The sequence below is a fragment of the Prionailurus viverrinus genome, chromosome E1 (genome assembly GCF_022837055.1).
Source record: "Prionailurus viverrinus isolate Anna chromosome E1, UM_Priviv_1.0, whole genome shotgun sequence".
NCBI lineage: Eukaryota > Metazoa > Chordata > Mammalia > Carnivora > Felidae > Prionailurus > Prionailurus viverrinus.
The window spans coordinates 34,387,200-34,409,451 of record NC_062574.1 but is presented as its reverse complement, the minus strand read 5'-3'; the positions used below and the strand labels follow the sequence as shown (position 1 = coordinate 34,409,451).

Here is a 22,252-nt window from a genome sequence, read left to right as displayed (position 1 = left end):
GAGGACTATCCCTTGAATTCTTAAAATTTGAATGTTCTTTGAATGCTTGAAAGCATGGAACAGCTTTGTAAGCTTCTAAACTTTAGCTGTTATGATCATGGATTTCATCTCAACTATAACAAAATATGCACTGTAGCACATTAAAAGGATAACTATTGAAAGAAAAGAGATTTTGAACAAATTTATAAAATTTCTGTTTAGATTTTTTTTTAATGTCTATTTTGGAGAGAAAGAGAGAAAATGGGGGAGGGGCAGAGAGAGAGAGAGAGAGAGAGAGAGAGAGAGAGAGAAAGAGAGAGAGAGAGGGAGACACAGAATCTGAAGAAGGCTCCAGGCTCTGAGCTGTCAGCACTGAGTCCAACACAGGGCTCAAACTCAAAAACGGCAAGATCATGACCTGAGCAAAGTTGGATGTTCACCCCACTGAGCCACCCAGATGCCCCAAATCTACAAAATTTTTAAAAAGCACGTTTTATTGGGAAATTTTTACTTGGCATGCATGTACAAAAATTAAGAAATATGTAAATCAGTTTGAAAGTGTTATTTACTTCAAATAAACAAAAGGCCGAACTGATGCATGAATTAAGCAAGTAATCTGTCAAATCAAACATTATAAAAGAATTAATCAGGGATTAATTGGGTGGCTTAGTCACTAGAGCATCCGACTCTTGATTTTGGCTGAAGTCCTGATCTTGTGGTTCGCGGGATCAAATAAGAAAAAATGTTGAGGAAATTAATCAGCTGCTTCCCAATTAAGACTAGTCTAAACAAGAATTATTTCGGGCAAAGAAAAATTAATGTAGAATTACAGGGATATGGTATATGGAAGCTTTTTTTTTTTTTAAGTAGACATTAGGTTCCATCCAGAGCCCAAACCAAAGCAGGGCTAGAACTCATAACCCTGAGATTAAGACCTGAGAGAGATCAAGAGTAGGACACTAAACTGAGCTACTCAAACGCTCCTGAAAGCAATTTTTAAAGTTTTAAATTTAAACACACTTTCCATTTTTTAACATTTTATTTTTTAGAGAGAGAGCACAAGACGGGGAGCAGCAGAGGGGGAGAGAGAATCCCAAGCATGACCTGAGCTGAAATCAGGAGTCAGACATTCAACTGACTGAGCCATCCAGGCACCCCCTTTTCTATTTTAAATGTACAGATTTTTCTCTTTAACCTCATTTAAGGAACATACTTGCAGAAATACAGTTTATGATTCTGTGTCAGCACATCAGAAATAATGAACTGTTTTCTTTTTGTATCACAATGAACTTTAAGGAAAAAAAAAATGAAACTAATGTAACAAAGTGACGATTGGGCCAAATACGTAACAACTTAAATTTTCAAAAGGTTTTAGAAAACCTAAGCTGAATTCTTATATACCAGAGAGTAATCATACCCAACTGATTAACTCAGATGAAAGAATCTGTTTCCCTAAGCATTCAGATGACGAAAATAGAAACCTCCCCTAGACTGCCTTTAGAGTAATCTATTTATTCAATATAGAAAAATAAAAATTATAAATGCAAAGACAGAATCCATTCTACCCCCGCCCTCAAATAGTCCATTCTATGATTGACTCTTATCTTAAATGATTAAATTTAGTTTTTCATTTATACCATGTTGAATTATTTGTTTATACATAATGTTGAATTCTAAACCTTCTTCAAAAGACTGACCCCTTCTTCAAATGATATATCCCAGATATATTAGGTATTCTGTATAAAGTACAGAATAATAACAAAATGGCAGCTAACATTTATTGAGCACAACTCAGTCAGTGCATTTACAGCTACTGTTTCATTTAATCCTCACAACAATATTACAGTTTTATAAACTCCAACTTATGGTTAAAATAACTTGCCCAACCAATTTGACCACCTAGTTAATGATCAACTGTGTTCTAACAGCCATTAGCTAGTTGGCTTTAGGGCCAAAGCTCAGGTCCCTCTGACACAGTGGACTTAAGAAGTTAAGCATTACAGGACTGGTTTTGTATTTGCCCTTTTAGTCAATTTCCTAGGCAGGCGATAAGCTCATTGTTCTTTCTTCCTCACACCCACAAGAAAACCCCACACCCTAAAGCATTTCCTGACATCTGAAATAAAATATGCACTATATTCTGTAAATGCACCAAAAAAGTAGAAAAAATAAACTGCACATAAAAATCTTGATTCTAATTACAGGGCTTCACAATATAGCTCTGTTTAAAAAAAAAAAAAAAAGTGAGTGGGAGGGTAGAATCAGTGCTGCCAGACAGAAGAGAGAGGTAAGAAAGTAAAAGAAGATATGCTTTAGATAATCTACTATTGGGTCCACTGGCCCTATCCCTCCTGATCTCATTAGCTGTAATTCTCCATTTTCTCAGGTAAGCACAGTAATTCACACATATTCAGAAGTTGATTCAGCAACAAACAATAGGGAGTCATGAAGAAGGATCCCAAGCACACTGTCTGGAAAATCCTAAATCCCCACCACATAGAAACATCACTACCGAGGTTGACTGTCATCTTGATCTTGGCTAAAACTGAAAAGTAAGGCAGTAAGCGAGGTTTTGGAGACAACTGGCATGTACTCCTCTAATCGTGTTGTCGTGAATCTCTCCATATGCAGCCCAAGAATCATAGATCTATACCTGCAAAGCCATTATTCTTAAAGTTGTTGCAATGCCATAAGGCAAAGAGGCACAGAAAAATTTCTAGTGTTTTTAACATTTATATGTTCCGTACCTAAAAGTGTTATTGAAAATTCAGGCAGGGGCACCTGGGTGGCTAAGTCAGTTAAACTTCTGACTTTGGCTCAGGTCACGATCTCATGGTTTGTGAGTTCGAGCCCCACATCGGGCTCTGTCCTGACAGCTTGGAGCCTAAAGTCAGCTTTGGATTCTGTGTCCCCTTCGCTCTCAGCCCCTCCCCTGCTCACGCTCTGTCTCTCTCTCTCAAAAATAGGTAAACGTTAAAAAAATTTTTTTTAATAAAAAAATAAAAGAAAACTCAGTCAACAGGGGCGCCTGGGTGACTATGGTTTAGGCTCAGGTCATGATCTCGCCATTTCGTGGGTTTGAGCCCCACAGTGGGCTCCATGCTGACAGCATGGATTTTCTCTCTCTCTCCCTTTCTCTCTGCACCCCCCCCAACTCTGTCTCTGTCTCTCTCAAAATAAATAAATAAACCTAAAAAAAAAATAGAAAGAAAGAAAGAAAGAAAGAAAGAAAGAAAGAAAGAAAGAAAAAGATTGATTCAGGCAACAGAATATGAAGACATAGGTTCAAATCCAGTCACATACTAGCATGGAATTTGGAACAAATCACTTCATATTCCCTTTCTAAACTTCAATCTGTAAAGTGGGGTGGATGATGGGAGTCTGGCCACAGGATGAAATAAGAATGCATTTAAACACTCCCTGATGTAACACCAGAGTTCAAGTTTTGGGTAACTAATATAAGAGTATGTACACATGTGTCCCAAGTGCCTCACAATTACTTAATGTTTTTATTTCCTCCACTGCCCTCTTGAAGGCAATATCTTCTTTTAAGTATATTCAGTAATTGATACAAAATTTTTGATTTGTTTAGAGAGAGCAGTTATTCACGTTATAAAAAGAACCATAGGAGATTTCTCTTAGGCAGAAAACAAGGTATTTGATAAAAGTGCTATTTATTTTTTTTTTAAGTTTATTTGAGAGAGAAAGAGAGAGAGAGAAGAGGAGGGGCAGAGAAAGAGAGAGAGAGAATCCCAAGCAGGATTGCGCTGTCAGCACAGAGCCTGACGTGGGGCTCAATCTCACAAACCCTGAGATCATCACCTGAGCCAAAATCAAGAGTCAGACTTTTAATCAACTGAGCCACCCAGGCACCCCAAAAGTGCCTTAAATTTAAACAATTCTTTTATGTGAGCATAAAAAAGGTTACCTTAGTTGCAAGTGATAGTAAAAAAATAAGGTTAAATCCTTCAAACTTCCTTTCCCTGAAGGTTTCCAGAATTTACCTTCAGGATATCTAGTTCATTAGCATAGAAAGCTATTTTTAATTGCTAAATTAATAATGACATTTCTAGTACAGATGTGCAAACACAGGAAAATGTGGTCTAAGGCAGACAGACCCATATTTCAGAGCAGCTACATCTGTGTTACATAAGCTTTGCTGAGGGCAGAGCAAAATAAGAAGGAGCCTATCAGGGCAGAGGAAAAGAAGTTGCTTATGATTGAGGGAGGAGACCCCGTGGGGAAAGCTGTGTGCGACATGTGAAACCTGTCTTAGACACTGGACTGCCCCAACTCTAACTTGGTATTTAAGATCTTCCTGAGATCTCTTTCTTCCTAGAGTGTCATTCTCTGAAGGAATAGAGAAATAGGAAACTTATTATATCTTTTCATTAGAAGTTAAGATGTCAGACTTTTTTCTGTAGGAACATATCTTCACTTTTATTAAATAAATGAGAAAACTATGAAATTTCACTTCACAGTAATTTTTTAAAATCATATATTCATTTTATACATACTTCAATTTAACAATCCTCAATTATTACACAGGTTAGAACGTCGACGAGAAAACAAAATGATTGTTCATTATTCATCACTATCGATTATCTGTGGCAATAAACATATTCCCCCAAACATATTTCTATTTTTTAAAGTTTATTTATTTTATGAGAGAGAGAGAGAGGGAGACAGCGCACATGTGTGCTGGAGAGGGGCTGAGAGAGAATCCTAAGCAGGCTCCATGCTGTCAGCACAGAACCCGACATGGGGTCCAGTTCCACGAACCCCAAGATCATTACTCAAGATGAAATCAAGAGTCAGCTGCTTCACTGCCTGAGCCAGCCAGGCACCCCAAACATATTTCTAATTATAGCACTGATGAGCACTGCTGGTTGTTCAGGCACTGGTCTGGTGTAAAAAGAACCAACAACAAGATTACCCATCAACTGGTTTTGAGTAGTCTTAGTATCCACCAAATGTCATCTTATTAAATGTGGGTATTTTTCACACACTGAAAAGGCTGCTGCTTAAGCTATTCCTGTCTTCTCAGGGCTCCACGGTTCCAGCCCTCTGGTTCCAGCCCTCTGTGGCCAATCTTTTCCCTCCATCACTGAGTGTCAATTCTTCATGTGTGGCTACAAAAACTAAAATCGTAATAATCAAACCTCATATGTCAGAAATTCCATCCCCTCCTCAAGAAAGTATTAAGCACATTATTCCAAAGCAAATGAAACTGGACGCAGTGGGGTTTTATCTTCCTTAAAAGCCAACAATATAGGTTCCCACCACAGGCAGGCTAAGAGATCACAAACTAGTGAAAGAAAAATGGAAGCTGAAAATTGGAACCATCTGCATCTTGGGAGAGATTTCGATGAGAAAGGGGAAAAAAAGAAGAGTTACTTTTTTCATATAACCAACAATGCTTGAGTCTAATGAAAAGTCTATTTTATTGAGGCTTGTGAACCCCAGACTGACCATGAAACACAAAAATCATATCCATGTTAAGGAGACTGAAACAACAACAACATATGAAAGGCTGACAGAGAATCATAAAAAGGTTAAAAAAATGCTCAGGTACATTTTCTTATTTGCTTTGGAGAGATTATGTGCTAAAGTTATTAATTTAAAATAATGAAATTTCATGCAGAAAACCTGTTTTAGAGTCATTCTGATTTAATACACCATTTGTGTTCATGTTATTTCTTATGAGCTTAGTGCAAATAAGTCCTTTATACTGGATTATAAATACAGAAACTCTTACCAATAATTTACCAATCCATCATATCCCAACCAGTAACAAATTAATTCTGTCATATTAGCATCATGTAGACTTTTTATTATGCACATATTAGCCAGCCAAAGAAACAACTATTGGAACTGTCAATAATTGTGTTATTCTGTGGCACACTATTTCACATGGAAAGTTAATTCCAGATTAAAAAAAAAAAAACAAAAAACAATAAAAGTCAACATTTGGTAATGAGGTAAATACTACAGGAAATTTAATGTTTTCTGGACATAATCCCCCCAAAATTATACCAGCTCACTTTCAAAGAAAAATCAAGACATAACTTCTAAGGTTAATTGCTTTATTTAAATATTAGCATGATAAGAACCCAGAAACCCACCTCAGTGTGTCTCTGATGTAATGCATTATATTCCTTCTTCAGTTCTGCTTCTCTTTCTTCAAGTCTGCTAACTGAAATTAAGATACATACATTTAATCAGAACAAAATATAAGAAATTTACTTGAAAATCCCATCTCTAAAACCTGGAATAGATTATCCCTAAGTCTTAGCAACTTTAGGACTCATTGCTTCTCAAAATCAAGCTCATTTCACCATCCTTGATAAATAAAACTTTCAGGTACGGGGGATAAACTGGCTTTGAAAAAAAAAAAAGCCCCTATGGGGCGCCTGGGGGGCTCAGTCTGTTAAGCATCTGACTTCGGCTCAGGTCATGATCTCATGGGTTCGTGGGTTCAAGCCCCAAGTCAGGCTCTGTGCTCAGACCCTGGAGCCTGCTTCGGATTCTGTGTCACCCTCTCTCTCTTCCCCCCCACCCCCGCTCTCACTCACTCTCTCTCTCTCTCTCTCTCTCTCTCTCTCTCTCTCAACAATAAATGTTAAAAAAATTTTTTTTTTAATTTAAACATCAAATTGCTTCTCCTAATATACAGATGTTTATAAAGTCATCCCACGTACATAAGTTTTCAACATGATACAGAATTCTCTTTCAAAAGTACTTTACAAATCCCCTCATAGAAGTTTTAACTTCTATGGTCCCAAATCACTGATTTCTAACATTATTCAAGCTCTTTTCCACTACTGAGCAGTATGCGAAATCATCATTGTTTACAAGTACTTTTTCTGCTTCAGGTCTTAATTTCAGGCACTCATCTTCTTTTATTTAGCTCCCCCTGCTGGAGTTTGTGCGTGGCACTGATTTGGGGCAGTGCTCACAGAGTACAACTTTACAATACTTTTTTTTTTTTTTTAAGTTTTAGATCTTGAGATATAGAATATTAGGACAGGATTTCATAGGAAATAATGGTATCAGCCAGGATTGATTCTGAGAGAAGGTAGAGTTCAAGCAGGACCACAAAGAAATTAAATTCCAGTATTCAGGACAGATGGTGATGAGAATGTACGGGCACCGTTACCACAGGGAAGGGGACACAAAACCACGATGGTGGCGAGGCAGAGGGGAGACTGGCCAGCCCAGGGCAGCCCGTACTAGCTAAGGAGCGGTGAGGGACAATCTGATGGGGAAAAATAAAGCTGGTGCCACAGGAGCTTGTCAAGATACTCATTTAAGTCTGTTTAAAAGACAGATTAATTGGAAATGTTCAGGTGTGAGGGAGGGTCAGCAAGCTGCAGACACACAAGGCCGCTCGGAAGCGGCGGCCTGTGACCGAGGCAGATGGCTGTCTGAGTAACTACTACGAACCAGAACAGTGCACGCACGAAATGTTTGCCTGCACCGAATGTTCACACTGCTCACCCCGAACAGCGCCTAACTTGTGCTGCCAGGACCCTCATCTCTGGTTTGTGCGTTTTTACTTGCCACCTTTGTTTGAATATCTTGACAATGTCATTAATTAGAGAAACTGTAGGCCTGTGGCTAAAAGCAATGATAAGCAAACTTGTAATGCAGAGGTATTGTGATAACACAGTAGATATCGAAACCATAATAATTTTTAGTGCTGCTTCTGTGATTTTCATTGTTTACACACAGGAAATCCAAGCAAATTATAGATATTTAGTTACAATTTCAAAAATGTAAAATGTAAATGTGAAAATGCAAAAAATGTAAAAAAATGTAAAAAATGTAAATGTTTTCTACTATTTTTTGTCAATTAAATTGATCTAAAACCTTAAACCTGAGACTACTGGGTGAACCTTAATCTTTTTTTTTTTTTAAGTTTTTATTTATTCTGAGAGAGAAAGTGAGACAGCCCGTGTGGGGGAGGGGCAAAGAGAGAGGGAGAGAGAAAATCCCAAGCAGGGTCCTCACTGTCAGTGCAGAGCCCAATGCGGCACTCGAACTCACCAACTGTAAGATCATGACCTGAGCTGAAATCAAGAGTCAGACAATTGACCGACTGAGCCACCCAGGCGACCCAAACCTTACCTATTTTTAAGCGTTCGTCTGTGTTTATCAAGACCTTCTTGGTATTGTGCAACAAAACTAAAATTGGAGGTTGAGTCTAAAGTAAAATTTCAACTATCATCCATAAACTTCTAGTTTAAATTTGTGCCCAACAGTACAGCCTCATTATTTTCATCAGCTCACTTGACATGAATTCATAAAACAGATTGATATCAGCATCACCACCACTACTAATAGAAGCTAACATTTTATAGTGCTTATTACGGACCATGCACTGTCCTATGTGCTTTCTATACACAAATTTATTTGAGCCTGACATGAACCTTCTGATGAAGTATTAATACTACGTTCATTTTGGAGATGAGAAAACTGAAGCAAACAGAGGCTAAGCAACTTGTCCGAAGTCACACACATTTAGTAAATGGCAAAACTATAAGATTCCTAATGGAGGAGTCTGGGTCCAGAATCTGTTTTTAATTACCATGCTATGTTGCCTCTCAAGAAATACTCCTTTTAATCTGTTCATATATCGGAGACTACTTTAAAATTTCACTTGGGGGAAAATTGTATAGACACTGCTCCTTTGGCTTCAAACAAAAACACCCTCCATTCTTATGGAAAGAACCTAGTCACAGACACTATGGCTGAAAGGTATCAAACCGCCAAGAAAAATACGGCTCTGACTTTATTAATCATCAGGGAAATGCATACTAAAACCAACATGTAACACAGTTGTTGCATGCCCATCAGAACAGCTAAAATGAGAAACCCGATACACCAACTTCTGGTAAGAATAAGGAGCAAGGTGGGACTCTCATATACTGCTGTGGGAATCAAAACCGGTAGACCCCATCTGAACATCGTTTGGCAAGATTTGATAGAGTTGTCTATTCGCCAACCCCGTGACAAAACAAGTTCATTGCTAGGAAATGCATAAGGCATTTTTAAAAAAAAATTGTTTAATGTTTATTTTTTAGAGAGAGAGAGAACGCAGGTGAGGGGCAGAAAGAGAGGGAGACAGAGGATCCAAAGTGGGTTCTGTGCTGACAGCAGACAGCCTGATGCAGGGCTCGAACCCAAAAACCGTGAAATCACGACCTGACCCCAGGTTGGACGCTCAACTGACTGAGCCATCCAGGCACCCCCAACCTAAAGGCATTTAAAACAATGCTCGAAGCAGCATTATTTGTAATAATCCAAACCTGGAAACAACCCGAATGTCCATCAACAGCAGAATGGATAAACATTCCTGTACGGGAATACTATTCAACCCCGAGAATGAAGAACTTATTTGCACACATCATGGACGAATATCACACACAGGAGACTGAGGGAAAGAAGGAGAAGCCAAAGAATACAAAGTTCAAAGACACACTGAGCTAATCTGAAATTAATCTGAAGTGTCAGAAGTCAGGGTAGTGGTCACCTTTGGGAGGAGTTAGTGACCTGATTAATTTACTGTGTGTACAATCCCACCCTACCCTAGTCCAAATACAATGTACACCTACTCACATAGGTATTTTCTTTGACTTCAATACTCATTATTCTCTATGTTAGCCAACAACTTCTGTGAGTTCAACATCTAGCAGAGGATTTAAACAGACTATTCAGAACCATTACAAACAAATTGTGCCAATTTTCCATTAAAATGTATAAGGAGAGGTGCCTGGGTGGCTCAGTCAGTTAAGCGTCCAATTTCGGCTCAGGTCATGACCTCACCATTTGTGAGTTCAAGCCCCACACTGGGCTCCGTGCTGAGAGCTCGGAGCTTGGAGCCTGCTTTGGATTCTGTGTCTCCCTCTCTCTCTGCCCGTCCCCCACTCATGCTCTCTCTCTCTCTCTCTCTCTCTCTCTCTCAAATAAACAAACATTAAATTTTTTTTTTTAATAAATAAAATGTACAGGGATATGGGGAATGCCTGGGTGGCTCAGTTAGTTAAGCGTCAAACTCTTGGTTTAGCTCAGGTCATGATTTCATAGTTCCTGAGTTTAAGCCCCGCAACAGGCTCTGCATTGACAATGCAGATTTTCTCTCTCTCTCTCTCTCTCTCTCTCTCTCTCTCTCTCTCTCTCTCCCCCTCTCTCTGCTTCTCCCCCACTCTCACTCTCTCTCCCTTTCTCAAAATAAATAAATAAACTAAAAAAAAAAGTATAGGGAGATGAGCAAAATGTTACCAGAATGGAGAATTATAAAAAGAAAGAAAGAAAGAAAAAAGATGGGCATCATGGGAAAATATATTGGAATCACCCACTTGAAGGTCATATTGGTGATATCTAATAAAATAAGGGATGTATATATCCTTTGACTCAGCACTACTACTCTTACTTACCCCTACACAAGCACAGCAAAGCCCAAAGATGTGAAAATGGATGTTCCATGCAATACATTTTAAAACAACTCCCAAATTGGAACCAAATTTGTCATTAGGTGGTTGGTGATGTGAATTATAATAATCATACGATGGACATGACGTGGTGGCTTTGCTACTTCCTAGCTATGTTACCTTGCATATATCAATCTCTCTGGGCCTTAGTTTCCTTACTTATACTCAACAAATAATGATAGTACATTAGAGCTGGTATCAGGAATAGCACCTGGCACACATGTGTTTTTCAAATTCAGCAAAGGTACTGTTAAAAAGAATGCGCTGTATATACATGTGCTGACATGGGGTGGTGCCTAGAGCTGAACGGAAGGGTGTTGAATGTACATTGTTATATCTTAAAATAAAAAATAAAGGTGGAATCCTCATCCAATAGGATCGGTATCCTTATAAAAGCTCTTTTTCCCCATACATGCAAAGAGAAAAGACCATATGAAGACACAGAGAGAAGGCAGCTATCTGCAAGCCAAGGAGAGAGACCTCAGAAGAAAGCAAACCTGCCAACACTTTGATCTTGGACGGCCTCCAGAACAGTGAGAAAATAAATTTCTAGGGTATTTTGTTGTGGCAGCCCTAGCAGAGCAATATAGGAAACGAAGCATCAACGTCACCTTGGAAAGAAGCTTGAAGTTTGTACAAGTGATGTGGACACAGCTGGGCTTAAAGCTTACAGAAACAGGTCCTCGCTGGTTTGATGGCAATTTGCTTATCAATGTTGGTTTGGCTTTGTTGCAGTGTATTACTACTTAACAACAAGACCGTGTGAAAGGAGATATAAAACCCCAGTATACCATGATTGCCAGAGATTTCCTACATTTACCTTAATGAACATGACTATTGTTGAAACTGGCTTAGCTTCATCTATAAATATTCCTTAGAAGTCCTATTAATCATTTTGCTCTCCCTTAAACATTTTGGATTATCCCTATCTATACTTCCTTAAGCCTCTGCCCACAGTTTTCTAGCCCATTCGGGTTTCTGCTTAATTGATTTCCATTTGACATCACATTCTTACTTTTGCCTCAAAAATAACATGTGATTATCAACCCATTTTCTAACCACCTCTTTCAAAATATACTTACTAATCTCATAGAAATTGTCCATTTCTATTTTTCTTAGCATACATCATACAAAAAAAGGCATTTAGGGGCATCTGGGTGGCTCAGTCGGTTGGGCGTCCGACTCTGGCTCAGGTCGTGATCTCATGGTTTGTGAGTTTGGGCCCTGTTTCAAGCTCTGTGGTGACAGCTCAGAGCCTGGAGCCTGCTTCGGATTCTGTGTCTCCCTCTCCCTGCCTCTCCCCTGCTCGCTCGCTCTCTCTCTCTCTCTCTCAAAAAAATAAATGTCCAAAAATTAAAGAAAAAAAAGGCATTTAGCACATGCAAACTACATTTGGTTACACATGACTTGCCCCTTACCCTGTTTGTTATTTTTATTAATCAACTTTCTTTTTTTTTTCAACTTTATTATTGTTTTTTTAATGTTTACTTATTTATTTTAGAGAGAAGAGGGGCGGAGAGAGAGGGAGAGAATCCCAAGCAGGCTCTGCACTGTCAGCACAGAGCCCAACATAGGGCTTGAACCCACAAACCTCAAGACCATGACCTAAGCTAAAATCAAGACTCAGACACTTAACCGAGTAAGCCACCCAGGTGCCCCTCAACTTTATTTTTTATAGCAGTTTTAAGTTCACAGCAAAATTGAGTGGGAAGTACATAGCGCCCATATACCCGCCTCCCCCCACCCGCCACAACCTCCTCCACTATCCACATCCTGCACAAGAGTGGTATGTTTGTTACAGTCAATGAGCCTACACTGACACATCATTATCACCCAAAGTCTATATATAATGTACATTAGGATTTACTCTTGGTGTGGAATATTCTACAGATTTGGACAAATATATATGACATGTAACCACCACTATAGTTTCCTAGAAATAGTTTAACTGCCTTAAAATTCCTGTGCTCCACCTATTCATCCCTCTCCTTTAACCTTGGCAGCAACTGATCTTTTTTACTGTCTCCATAGTTTTACCTTTTCCAGAATCTCCACAGAGCTGGAATCACACGGTATGTAGCCTTTTCACATTGGCTTCTTTTATTCTGTAATACGCATTTGGGGTTCCTCGGTATTTTTTCAGGGCTTGATCGCTCATTTCCTTATTTTTTAAATTTATTTTATTATTTTTTAATTTTATATTTATCGAGAGAGAGAGAGAGCAGGCAGGAGAGGGACAGAGAGGGGCGCCTGGGTGTCTCAGTCGGTTAAGTGTCTGCCTTCAGCTCAGGTCATAATCTCACGTTCATGGGTTCAAGTCCCACATTGGGCTCTCTGCTGTCAGCACAGAGCCTGCTTCAGATCCTCTGTCCCCCCCTCTCTCAGCCCCTGCCCCACTCACACTCTTTCTCTCTCTTAAAAATAAATTAATTAATTTTAAAAAGAAAGAAGAAAAAGGAGGAGGAGGAGGAGGAGGAGGAGGAGGACGACGACACAGAAATCCCAAGCAGGCTCTGCACTATCAGCAAGGAGCTTGACATGAGGCTTGAACCCACGAACCGCGAGATCATGACTTGAGCTGAAACCAAGAGTCAGATGCTTAACCAACTGAGCCACCCAGGCGCCCCTCCACCTTGAGTTTTAAAATAAAAACAGGCAAATTATCTCATGGTTAGAATGTCTGCATAAGATAGATTTAAACCTGTAGAAATGATAATCAGTGTCTCTAGCCTAAGTATTATCCACTTTCACCCTCCTCTCTACTCCAGTGTAAGAATAAATTATAGTCTATTCATCTCAGTCTATTTACTTGAGGTTCTTAAGTGATTTGTTTCTGTATCCCATTATGATTAAGCAGAAAACTTAAATTTGTTACTTTATATCATTATATCCAGAATGTATCATTGACAGCTAATTATATAAATCGAAACAAAACACCAAAATACATTACCTATTAAGTAGTAGACAGCCACACCATTACAAAGATGGTTCATACATTAAGTTATCCACTTTCTCACGCATGAACTCAGAACTAAACAAGCCAGGATATCAGAATCCCAAGGGATATCTTCCCAAAGGGGTTGTTCATTATCCTCAACTCTGCAAAACTACATAGGCTTTCAGACGGCCAAGTTAGAGTTTTGTTGTTTTTTTTTTTTTTCTGGTTCTGAGACTAGCGGATACACAGGCAATTAAAAGGCAGGGGGAAAGGGGAGGGGTCCACAAAGGTAGGTCCCCATAATGGAATATCATTCAGCCCTGAGACGGAATGAAGTACTACTGATACATGCTACAACATGGATGAGCCTTCTGCCAGGGGAAAGAAGCCAGTTACAGAAGACCACATCCTGTATGATTCCACTTACATGAGATGTCCAGAATAGGCAAATCCATAGAAACAGAAAACAGGTTAGTGGCTGCCAGGGGCTGGGGGAGGCAGGGCACGAGGAGCAGGTACCATAGGTATGGGTTTCTATGTGGAATGGCGAAAGTGATGTGGAATTAAGGTGCTTGTGGTGGCTGCACAACCTTGTGAATATACTAAAAACCCCTGATTTGTACACTCTTAAAAAGGTGGATTGAACAGTATGTGAATTTATATATATATATATATATATATATATTTTTTTTTTTTTTTTTTTTTTTTTTTTTTTTTTTAAAAGCAGGCTTCACACCCAGCATGGGGCTTGAACTCAAGACCCTGAGATTAAGAGTTGCAAGCTCCACCAATTGAGCCAGCCAGGCACCTTGCGAATTATATATTTTTTTAAAGTGACAAGATGTCATTCAAAACCTATTCCTAACACAAGCAGCAGAAAATGACATAATTGAGTAGTGACCTATTTTTTAAAGGAAAAGACAGGAAGTCAAATGATAAGAGAACAAAAGAAAATCTCAACACTTAGTAAATGTTTGTTGAGTAAATGAAAATGCAGCGAAGAGTTTTAAAGTGATAATAAAAATTAAGCCAGAATAACACTGAAGTTATTTAAAACTCAGATTTCGGGGGCACCTGGGAGGCTCAGTTGGTTAAGTGTCTGACTTCGGCTCAGGTCATGATCTCGCAGAGCCCCGCACCAGGCTCTATGCTGACAGCCCAGAACTTGGAGCCTGCTTCAGATTCTGTGTTTCCCTCTCTCTGTCCCGCCCCTGCTTGTGTCTTCTCTCTCCCTCTATCCCTCTCTCTCTCTCTCTCTCAGAAATAATAAATTAATAACTTAAAAAAAATCAGATTATATAAGAGCACAAATTATAAATACTATATTTTCATTAAAATTTGCCATCTTTTCTTCCTCAGATAAATTACAAGTAGAAAGAACAGGCAGATGATCGGTAAGCTGTAGGTACATTCACTCTCTTGCCTCAACACTTGAGCAAAGTCATGCGCCACCTACTAAAGCCCTTAAGCTGAGGCAAAGACTGGCCGGATACTAATCAGTTTCCTCTTTCTCTTAGACACCCTGCTTGATGGCATGCCCCAGCCTCTACAGTTAGCTCCTGACTGAGTTACAGCCACTGAAGTAGATGCAAATGCTGTTGTGCGCCACTCCTGAGGCCTGGTCCAAAAGAAACCTTCCACACAAAACTGTCCATTCCCTTTCCCCTCTCCTCTACCTTACTGCAAGCGAGTATGATGAACTTGGGAGCCAGAAGTTGGAAAGAGCCTGCATTTCTACTGGAAACCTCTGTTTTAAACTACATAACATTGGAGTCATTACATATGTATTTTGTGGCTTCGTTACTATAGCGACTACAGTTACTTTAACCCACAAATTAGCTTATAAACACGCATTAACTTTAGAGTTAATTCTCTTAAACATTCTAAATCATCGAAGGTATGTTACCCCATGGTGATTTTAAACAGTTTATGAATTTGTTATTTTGGATGATTTTCTGGACGTTTTTCTAAAGGTGATGATTTTCTCCAACCTAAAACCTCCAGCAAAGTACCTTGGTAGAAACTATCTACAACTGTATTTCATGTTTTCTTTACCTCTACTGTAATTCAAAATATTAGTATTATCTTTTTAGGTATATGAGTTAACCACCAAGATCAGGTAATACAAATTCAGAACCTCTCACTCTTTTGAATACTTCAAATACTCAGCACAGCATACTCAATGGACTCCATTTTCTCAAGGCCTAGGCCACATGAGATAGAATGGTGTTTAACAGAGAAGTACTTTTAAAAATGCTGGGAAGAACCATCTCTTCAAAGTCCTAAATGCCACTAAATAATCAGTAAAGGGGAAAGAAAAGGGAAGTGGGATGGCCCGGGAAAAGCAGGAAAGAAAGGCCCGACTGGGCAAGGATGGCAGACATCCCTGAAAGCCTCAAGTACCATAAAGTTAACCTATGTCTATTATTGCTGCATTATTTCTGAGGTGTAGTGAAAGATCATTTCTTGTTTCATAGTTCCCATGTGTACCCAAATGTGAGAATTATCCCAGGAAAAATCCTAAAGCCTTGTCATTTTATTCATCAAACTAGTCACAACCTGAGATTAAGAGGAAATAAACAAGATTCTGCTCATCCTTCCTACCCTAAAACAACAAATAAACTAATCTGCCATTTTTTAAAAACCTGGTAATATTCTGAAGAACAAATAAATCAAATGAATCAGGACATCTAAAAAGAAAAGGGGGGAGAGGGCAAGAAAATAGAAGAATCAAAAGACTAATCCAAAATTTTCCCGTTTGAATAGCTAATAGAGATAATTCAGCCTTGTTTTGAATGCTCTTTCTTTCTATCCATCTTTCCAAAGAGCAAGACGACATGATTAAGGCAGGAAGAGCCACCTGCTCTGCCTGCTCAAAATCAGAGCTTACCTCCTTAGATTGATGGCCTTTGCCAAGTTTGGAACACCTTCCATCTCTGTTGTCTTCTGCCCCATCAGACTGCTGATAGGCCTATGGGGGGAAGAAAGAGAAACAGACCTGCTAGAATGCCGTATCCAACTCATTATTTGCCTTCTCAAAAGGAATCATCAGTCCTTACTATTCATGGAAGGCAGATAATCCAATGGTTATTTGGCCTCAAAAGATTGGCAATGGTCTTTCAGAAGCCTTTCCTTGAACAATTGAGCATCGGAAGTCTCAACAGGTAAGCAAGAATCAAATGCCGACTTAAGAGAAAACAAATCTCAGACAACCACACCAAAACAGTAATAAAAGCCTCTCCTCTGCCAACTACGTCCTACACCGTGTCTCTAAAATTCAAAAGACTTTCAGACAGATAGATGTTATTAATCAATGACAACATGAAATGCTAAAGAATTCTCATGAATTGATGATCCTATCCTAAAAACAGAGTAGAGTAACTTCAAAGAATCTCCATGGTAGAGATCTGACCTAGTCTCTGTCTTGAAGATGTTACCTAATCCATCCACATCCGAAAGGTGGCTACTCTCCTACCTAAAGTCTCTATGTAGGAAGAGTCCATGCTTTCCCCTAGCACACATTCCTATGTATCACCTTACCTTCAAGGTTAAGAAATACTTCCTCATGATCAACCAAAACCAACAAATATATTTTCTCTAACTTAACCTTCCAAAATTACAGAAAAACAACTTGGTATCTTCTTTACCTATACCTTTATATGTTTGAAGTAATCAAATCATTTTTTATTCTGTTCTCTAAGCTAAATCACCATAAATCTCTTCACCGTTAGTCATAAAATTAATTTTCTCTGAAACTTTAGCTCTGGATATTAATCAAACTATAACCTTAAGCTTCTCAATAGACAACACTAGACTACAGAAATGAGAGAGTCCAAATACAGACAATGAAACATAAAACAGATCTGAAGACCACATAGGATATTACTTAATGAAGCAGAAGTAATAAAATGCTAGTGTTTGCATCAATTATCCTGTGCTTAATTTTCTACTTTCCCTCTCAGATATAGGCTCTTAAAAAAGAAACCCTTGTATAAAATTTATTAAACATTTAGAGGTTCTTAATATTGCAAAGAAGTAGATTTAAGCTAAATGAACTTAAAAAGTAGCTATTTAAAATATTTTTTAGTTTTTTATTATTTTTTATTGGGGGGAGGGGGAGAGGGGAAAAAGAGAGAGAGAGACTCTTAAGCAGGCTCCAAGTTCTGCGTGGAGCCTGACGTGGGGCTCAGTCCCACAACTCTGGGATCATGACCTGAGTCGAAATCAAGAACCGGAACTTTCAACCAACTGAGCCATTCAAATGCTCCAAAGGTAACTTAAAAAAAAAAACAAACTTTCTGTATAATGTATTCCTTTTTTTTGGGGGGGGGGGTAAAGTTTATTTATTTATTTTTGAGAAAGAGAGAAAATCCCAAGCAGGCTCTGCGCTAGGGACGTGGGGCTCCATCTCATGCACTGTGAGAACGTGACCTGAGCTGAAATCAAGAGTCAGACACTTAAGTGAGTGAGCCCACCCAGGCGCTCCTTATTTTGCCATTTTTTTAAATCAGGAGATATAAAACTCCTAAAGCCGCCTTATTAAAAATCTGCTTTCAACAAAAATACAAATCATCAGTTTTCTATTTTAATAATTGTAAAAATAATACAGAAGAGATTGCCTAATGACAAGAAAAAATTAAAGTGGAAAAAGTGACTTACTACAATATTATTCAAATCCTCAGAATATTAACATTTACTGCCAATCACAAAGCCCAGGAAAGGCGCTAATAAAGCCTTTTCTTAACCTGAAGGCATTTTTTCTAAGTGATTTGAAAAACAGTGACAGAAAATATTTAGGCTCTTCTAACTATTAACTGGTATGAATCTATACCTGGTAACTTAAAAATGGTTTCTCTTTCTTCTGTGTTGTGAAAATTCTCAATTGACCATTCACATTATTAACAGACAGAACTGGCTTATGAGTAATCCTCGAATTAGAAGTCTGTCCTAATCCTCTTATTCCTTTAAAATAAGAAAATATGTACATTAATAATTTTAATACCTCCCCATGCTTTCCACCTAGTATATGCTAATACTTATAAAGTGTTTTCCTTCCAATAATAATATATGTTTCAAGGTATTTGAAAGTAACTTATTAGACTATGATCTTGATACCAAATTTAAAAAACAAATGAATGTTGTTTGGGGGGAGGGGGTGGAAAGAGATAAAGGTCAGAATAAAGCTCCACCACAAATGTCATCAATTATCCAAAAATCATTTTTCCGTTTAATTTTTAAAAATAGGTTTGTATTCAAAGGAAGGAAGACCAGATTCAGAGAATACTTCCTAAGTAGCTTAAAATCACTGCCATCACATCCACAATTCAAGGGAAAGTCACCTGTTATAAATTCAAGGAGCTTAAGGGAAACAGTTTTCTCAAGAGAGAATCAAACAATAAATGATTCCATATCAGCTCTGTGTGTTAATATGTTGCAAATAATGAGTCAAAGTCATAAGTTATGATGAACAAAATGAAATATGCTACTAAACCTTACTTCTCCAATTCTGTTCGTATTAAAAATGACCAAACACTATTATAAATCAAGAACCACTAAAATATTCCTCTTCCTTGCCCTGCTTCCTTAAATATATTCTAAGAAAATTACCAAAAGATAAAGAAACCTATAGGTTTGAAAAAATATTTACTCCAATATGATTCACTACACTGGAAAAAGTGTCCAACTAGCCAACAGAAATTTGCTTTAGTTTACCTGTATTTATTTTTACCCTGATTCATTCTTTCATTCCACAAAGGATTTGAGATAGCTTATAAGAATATATCCTAACAATTCATTATAAGTGTGTAAAATACAGATAAAAAAAAAAAAAAAGAGACAATTTAAAAATGCCAACCAGGTAAGGTCCAACAAACTAGTCCTTATGGTTGCACTTCTAAGTTTGTTCTGAGTTTCCAGAAGCCAAGGTAAAAAAAACAAAGTGGCCATTAAATAATTCTCACTAGAATAAAGGAGAAAACATAGTTCTCCAGAGAAAACAAGAATTGATAATAGATGGCATAGCTTCTGGATGATGGGTGTAGGCACACATTTAAAAAAGAATAAAGATTATACAAGAGAAACACGACAGAGTTAAGGAAAAGATACAAAGTTATACATACACTCTAACTGAAGTGATATAAAAACATAGCACGTATGGGAAAAGACTAGATGGTCACATACAGCCCTTCCCCCCATGATATGGAGTTCTTTGACTGCAATGACCATATTACATTCTTCTGTACCACAAACATACTCTTCTGTACCAAGCTAAATGCCAGGCATATAGCAGTATGATATTTTTAACTATCTATATTTACTTGGCTCATTTAAGGTAATATTTGGCTTACAAGACAGAAGTACTCAATATACAAAAGAACTAACGAATATAAAGTATTTTGTGATGAAGAACCCATTATGCCACATCTTGAATAGCAAGGCTGATTATAGACTCCTTGCATAGTTGTCAAGAACCGACAGGCCTTTCTCAACCCACAATTTCATTTTTCCACTCCATATATGTTTCTGATTTTTCCTTAAGGCTCACAAGACATTAACTACAAAGAAGCATTATTGTTACTCCCAGATAAGAAATCATATAAAGTGGCATTTTAAAAAATGCTTTATTCGTGTTGGAAAAACCAAAACATATCCTACATAGTTCAAATTTTGAAAAGAGAGCAACTAGAAATCTCCAAAATTAAACATGACCACAAAACTGTAACAAAATTTTTATAGACTCAACTTCTCAACATTGTGAAATCATACCACAACCTGAGAGATTCCATGCTATCAAAAGCCGTAAAGTATGTCCTTTAATTCAGTTCCTATTTCTTGATGTTTTCTTGCTTCTCAAAAGCAAGTGACTACAACCAAAATTTCCCCTTTTAATACAGGAAGTAATCTTCAAAGCAGAACTTGGGACTTTCATTGTGGCTACTTTTTAAAGAGGATATGTGTCCTAAAACATATTAATCACAAGTGACAGAGAGTCTCTAAAATTAAAGACTCTTAACATACAAATATAAACATAGAAATTAGACAAGATACTGCTATCATATTGCATGCAAAAAATGGCACTAAACAGAAAAAACTGCACCCATCCCTCCTCTATTATAAATACCATTATCAGTAATTTCTGTGGCCTTAAGTTTTTATTACAGATGTTAGAAACACAAAAAATACACTCAAAACTGAAAGTTTAAGACAATACAAATATATATTGCATTACAGTAACTGTAACAATCACGATATATTCTTTTAAAAAACTGATAAGATGGGGCGCCTGGGTGGCACAGTCGGTTAAGCATCCGACTTCAGCCAGGGCCAGGTCACGATCTTGCGGTCCGTGAGTTCGAGCCCTGCGTCGGGCTCTAGGCTGATGGCTCAGAGCCTGGAGCCTGTTTCCGATTCTGTGTCTCCCTCTCTCTCTGCCCCTCCCCCGTTCATGCTCTGTCTCTCTCTGTCCCAAAAATAAACGTTGAAAAAAAAATTTTTCTTTTAAAACTGATAAGATGAAGTAGTCTGGATATTCTGTTGCCTATCATACAAAAAAGTATTCATATACTCTTTTACATACACTGGTTTACATTTGTTTTCATCTTTTTTTTTTTTTAAGTTTATTTATTTTGACAGAGAGAGATGCACGAGTGAGGTGGGGGCACAGAGAGATGGAGAGAGAGAATCCCAAGCAGGCTCCATGCCATCAGTGCAGAGCCCAACAGAGGGTTCAATCTTGTGAACCATGAGATCATGTCCTGAGCCAAAATCAAGGGTTGGACGCTTAACCGACTGAGCCAGCCAGGCACCTGTTTTCATCTTTTAAAAAACATATTTCCCATCCTGGTTTTCCAAAAGGGTAGGGAACTGGTGATACTTAAAGATTATCTCCTATCAGAGATCTAGGCCAAAGCCTACAAACTCTAAGTTATAAGATGAATACATTCTTAGGATCTCACATATCACATGGTGACTACAGTTAATAATATTGCAGTATATATTTGGATTTTTAAGAGACTAAATCTTAAGCATTCTCACCACAAAAATTAAAATTAAAAAAAAACAATCCTCAGGTGACGGATTTGTTAACTTGATTGTGAGAGTCCTTTTGTAACGTATATGTATATCAAGCTGTCACACTGCACCCTTGAAATATATACCATCTTATTTGTCAATTACATCTCAATAAGTCAGGAAGGGTAAAAATATAAATGAAAAGATTACCTCCTACCACCACCTTTTTTAAAAATAAGGAGCTTTGACTCATTTAGAGATCGGAGGGAGAGAAAAACTAAGAGCATAAAATGAAAAAACATTCAAATTATTTTCCTCCCCTAATTTTTTTCAGATATTTAAATGTGGTAAAATAAAGTCTTGGAAGAAAATTTTAAAATACACTAAGATTTCATATTATACCCCGTTAAAGCTTAAAGAAAAAACAGAAGGAAGAGAGAAGAAAGCAACCAGATGCAAAAGAAAAATATTCCAAGATATCAAAGGAAAAGGGAGGAGACAAGCATTAATAAAACACGACTCATTAAAGCCTCAGCTCACAAGCCAAGAGATCTAGTGTTACAAGCTTTGTGCATCTGAACGGTCAATTTTGATTAACCACAGTTACAAGTTCTTTTTAACTGTTATTTAGACACCAAGATTTATTTCAAACTGGGATAAACTCCCAGGGAGAGAATTTCTTGGTGGGATATTACATTATTAACGAAATTAAATAATAAAGTTTCAGATTAAATTTAGCTCAAAGACCACATCTACTTGAAGAATTTCTTCATCACTTGCCTAGAGAATTAGCAATTATTTTTTAAATGATACCTTATTTTTTTAATTAAAT

The 22,252-nt window shown here is 37.8% G+C and overlaps 1 protein-coding gene across 3 annotated transcripts in view; it reads right to left on the bottom strand.

Annotated features, from left to right (window-relative positions):
• Positions 1–22,252, bottom strand: part of SPAG9 (sperm associated antigen 9) — a 133,327-nt gene that overhangs the window by 74,023 nt on the left and 37,052 nt on the right. For 2 of the 3 annotated variants that reach the window (XM_047832576.1, XM_047832577.1), the window contains exon 3: positions 6,105–6,175. In XM_047832576.1, coding sequence (XP_047688532.1) covers positions 6,105–6,175 — 71 coding nt within the window. Of the gene's footprint in view, positions 1–6,104; positions 6,176–16,300; positions 16,350–22,252 lie in introns of those variants that run through there. The other variant, XM_047832578.1, reaches the window with a different exon arrangement.